Raw genomic sequence first — 3772 nt, 5'->3', positions numbered from 1 at the left:
GGCGTGGTGGTGCATGCCCACCTACTTGGGAAGTCCCAGCTACTTGGGAAGCTGAGGCAAGAGAATCACTTGAACCCAGGAGGCGGAGATTGCAGTGAGCTGAGATGGCGCCACTGCACTCCAGCCTGGGCAACAGAACGAGACTTTGCCTAAAAAAAAAAAAAAAAAAAGTACAACCTTTGGTACAGACAGACCAAAATTCAAATCCTAGCTCTGCAAGTATGAGACCTTGTATAACCTCCTGTTTATCAACAAATATTTGAGCTTCTATTACAAATGAGACTTTGACTTCATCACTGACAATACAGACATTCTCCCTACACCACAGAGTTTACAGCCCGGTCAATTATCTAGTATCTCTGTGATCCTGGCTTCCTTATACCTTGCTGGTTGCTGGCAAGATTAAATTAGATTAGTAACATGTTGATAAGACCTAGCACATAGTAATCACTCAGTTTACATTATATAAATATATCTTAATGTCAAATGAGACTGAACCTTTTTTTTTTGCCTCATTCTTCAAAAATTTAGCAAATATAGGCTGGGTGCAACGGTTCATGCTTGTGATCCCAGCACTTTGGGAAACCGAGGTGGAAGGATCACTTGAACCCAGGAGTTCAAAATTAGCCTGGGCAATACAGCGAGACCTTGTGTCTACAAAAATTTTTTTCAAAAATTAGCCAGGTGTGGTGGACGAAGGTAGAAGGATCACTTGAACCCAGGATTTTGATGCTGCAAGGCTGCAGTGAGCCATGATGGCACCACTGTACTCCAGCCTAGGTGACAGAGCAAGACCCTGTGACAAAAAAAAAAGGTTAGCAAATGTAGTTGAAAACTGGACCTACCAGTGCTTGTATCTGTACGATGGCAAAATGTCTCTTGAAAGGTCAAAAGCGGAATGAGTAGTTTTTTGTTGTTGTTTTCTTTTGGTTTCTCTTTTTCTTTGTTTTTTTTTTGAGGTGGAGTTTTGCTTTTGTCACCAGGGCTGGAGTACAATGGTGTGATCTCGGCTCACTGCAACCTCCACCTCCTGGGTTCAAGTGATTCTCCTGCCACAGCCTCCCAAGTAGCTGGGATTACAGGCATGCATCACCATGCCTGGTTAATTTTTATATTATTAGTAGAGATGGCATTTCACTGTGTTGCCCAGGCTGGTCTTGAACTCCTGACCTCAGGTGATCCACCCACGTCGGCCTCCCAAAAAGCTGGGATTACAGGCATGAGCCACTACACCTGGCCGACGAGTTTTGTTAATATGAAAATAGGCAACTAGTTTTACTGTCATTGAACAGGATTACAAACAATCAAAACATCTCCCTGAATATTTTCTAAGTTAACATGCAGAAAAACGACTTTTTACAGAAACAAAAAAGGAATCCACATTACAACAGAAATTTAGTATTAGAACATAAATCAAAATGGTATACACTGCTCAAGCAGCTCTGTCAAATACATACACTGAGGCCGGGTGCAGTGGCTCACGCCTATAATCCCAGCACCTTGCGAGGCCACGGTGGGCATATCATCTGAGGTCAGGAGTTCGAGACTAGCCTGGCCAACATGGTGAAACCCTGTCTCTACTAAAAAAAAAAAACAAAACTTCAATGGGAGTGGTGATGCACGCCTGTAATCCCAGCTACTTGGGAGGCTGAGGTAGGTGAATTGCTAGAACCCAGGAGGCAGAGGTTGCAGTCAGCTGAGATCACAACACTATACTCCAGCCTCGGCAACACAGCAAGACTCTGTCTCAAAAAAATAAAACAAAATAAATATATGCACCTCAAACATAAAATGTTCTATTATTACTAATAGAGTAGTATAGCATATCAGAAAAATCGTCATCATTATCAACAGCAGGTGGACGCTCACTGTGTTCACAACGTAAGCTAGGGTCTCAATTACAAATTGCTTTGCATGCGCTTTTTCATTTACTCTTCTCTATAAACCAATGAGGCAAGGACTCTTTTCATTCCCATTGTGAATATGAACCACTTGAAGCAGAGAAATTAAGCTGCTTGCTCAAAGCCATGCAACTGTTATGTCACAAGAACTAAGGTTCAAATTCGGGTCAAACTCTGGGAACCACTCCCCAAGCTTCCACTCTAGATTTTACTTCAACATTTAAAAGAACAAGTAAAAAATGCCAACTGTCCACAAATATAGACAGTGTGGGTAGAGCCAAGAGAGACAGCTTCATATCTGTCACCATCCCTGTGTGCAATGTACAAGGCAGTTACCCACCCAGCAATCTGGATTACCTACTGCAGATGCCAAGAGATCAGCACAGGACTTGCAAGAGACATTCACATAGCAAAAACGAAGTCTGTAAGAGGGAGGCCAGTAGGAAACTAGGTTAGAGGTGGCAGGCTGGCTGGGCATGGAGGCTCATGTTTATCATTCCAGCACTTTGGGAGGCCCAGGTGGAAGGATCACTTGAGGCCAGGAGTTGAAGAGCAGCCTGGGCAGCATAGTGAGACTCCATCTCTACAAAAAACTTAAAAATTAGCCAGGTGTGGTGGCACACTCCTGTAGCTCCAGCTACTTGGGATGCTGAGGCAGAAGGATCAGTTAATCCCAGGAGTTCCAGACTGCAGTGAGCTATGATCATGCCACTGTACACTAGCCTGGGTGACAAAGCAAGACCCTGTCTCAAAAAAAAAGAAAAGAAAACAGAAAAGAAAAAGGCCAGATGTGGCAGCACATGCCTATAGTCCCAGCACTTTGGGAGGCTGAGATGGGCGAATCGCTTGAGCCGAGGAGACCAGCCTGGGCAACATGGTAAAACCTCATCCCTAAAAAAAATAAAAAATAAAAAAATTAGCTGGGCATTGTGGCACACATGTAGTCGCACCTACTCCAGAGGCTGAGGTGGCTGGATCACTTGAGCCCAGGAGGTTGAGACTGCGGTGAGCTTTAATCCACACCACTGAACTCCAGCCTGGGTGACAGAGCAAGACCTTGTCTCAAAACAAAAACAAAAACTAAAAACAAAAAACAAAACCAGAAAAGAAAGGAAAAGGAAAGAAAAGAAAACTCTTTTTTTTTTAATTTCAAAGGAAGAAGCAATGAAATTTGATCACAAACTGAATACATGGAAAAAAGAGAAAAGAATCCAATGGAATCCACCCAAGTTTTGGGTGTCTGGGGGGAAAATAAAACCATAGGACTCCTAGTAGATTCACGAATGTTTTGGGTAGACCAAGCCAGCTTACCAGTTTGTCTAAACTCAGGCCCTTGGAATTTGGGTCCCGCCCAATGGCCCAGAGCAGGCAGTCAACATCTGGAATCGTGGTCATGACGGGTAGGCTACCAGGAACTGCAGTAACCATGCTGACTTCCAAGCCTGATGAAGTCTTTTTAACCTCCTTGACCTGTTGGCAAATAAAATGTGTTACACGTGTGTGGAAGCTGGGGGAGGACAGGGGAAGAAGGAAAGCAAATACTGAGGAAACTAGAATTTTTAGCATTAAAGAAAATTCCCACCGAATCCCACATACGAACATAGACATATACTTTTACCCAAAGACCACCAACACTAGAACTCCCTTAAACCAAGCCTGTTCCCTGGACTGACCCAAATCTTCTAGTCAGAGGTTGGGAATGTCAGCTCATGACACCATTGTAATGCCTCACTTTAAAAACAAGTATTTTAAAATGTACTTCTGGAAAACTGTAATAACATTTTTTTTTTTTTTTGAGACAGAGTCTCGCTCTGTTGCCCAGGCTGGAGTGCAGTGGCGCGGTCTTGGCTCACTGCAAGCTCTGCCTACTG

General features: G+C 43.5%; 1 protein-coding gene across 1 annotated transcript in view; it reads right to left on the bottom strand.

Annotated features, from left to right (window-relative positions):
• Positions 1-3772, bottom strand: part of GSR (glutathione reductase) — a 67230-nt gene that overhangs the window by 11401 nt on the left and 52057 nt on the right. The window contains exon 9 of the mRNA XM_011944537.1: positions 3213-3371. Within this exon, the coding sequence (XP_011799927.1) occupies positions 3213-3371 (159 nt within the window). The remainder of the gene's footprint in view (positions 1-3212; positions 3372-3772) is intronic.

This window comes from Colobus angolensis, unplaced genomic scaffold, assembly GCF_000951035.1.
Source record: "Colobus angolensis palliatus isolate OR3802 unplaced genomic scaffold, Cang.pa_1.0 Scaffold233, whole genome shotgun sequence".
Classification (NCBI taxonomy): domain Eukaryota; kingdom Metazoa; phylum Chordata; class Mammalia; order Primates; family Cercopithecidae; genus Colobus; species Colobus angolensis.
Note: the sequence above shows the minus strand (reverse complement) of the source record. Positions and strands in the feature narration are given on the sequence as shown.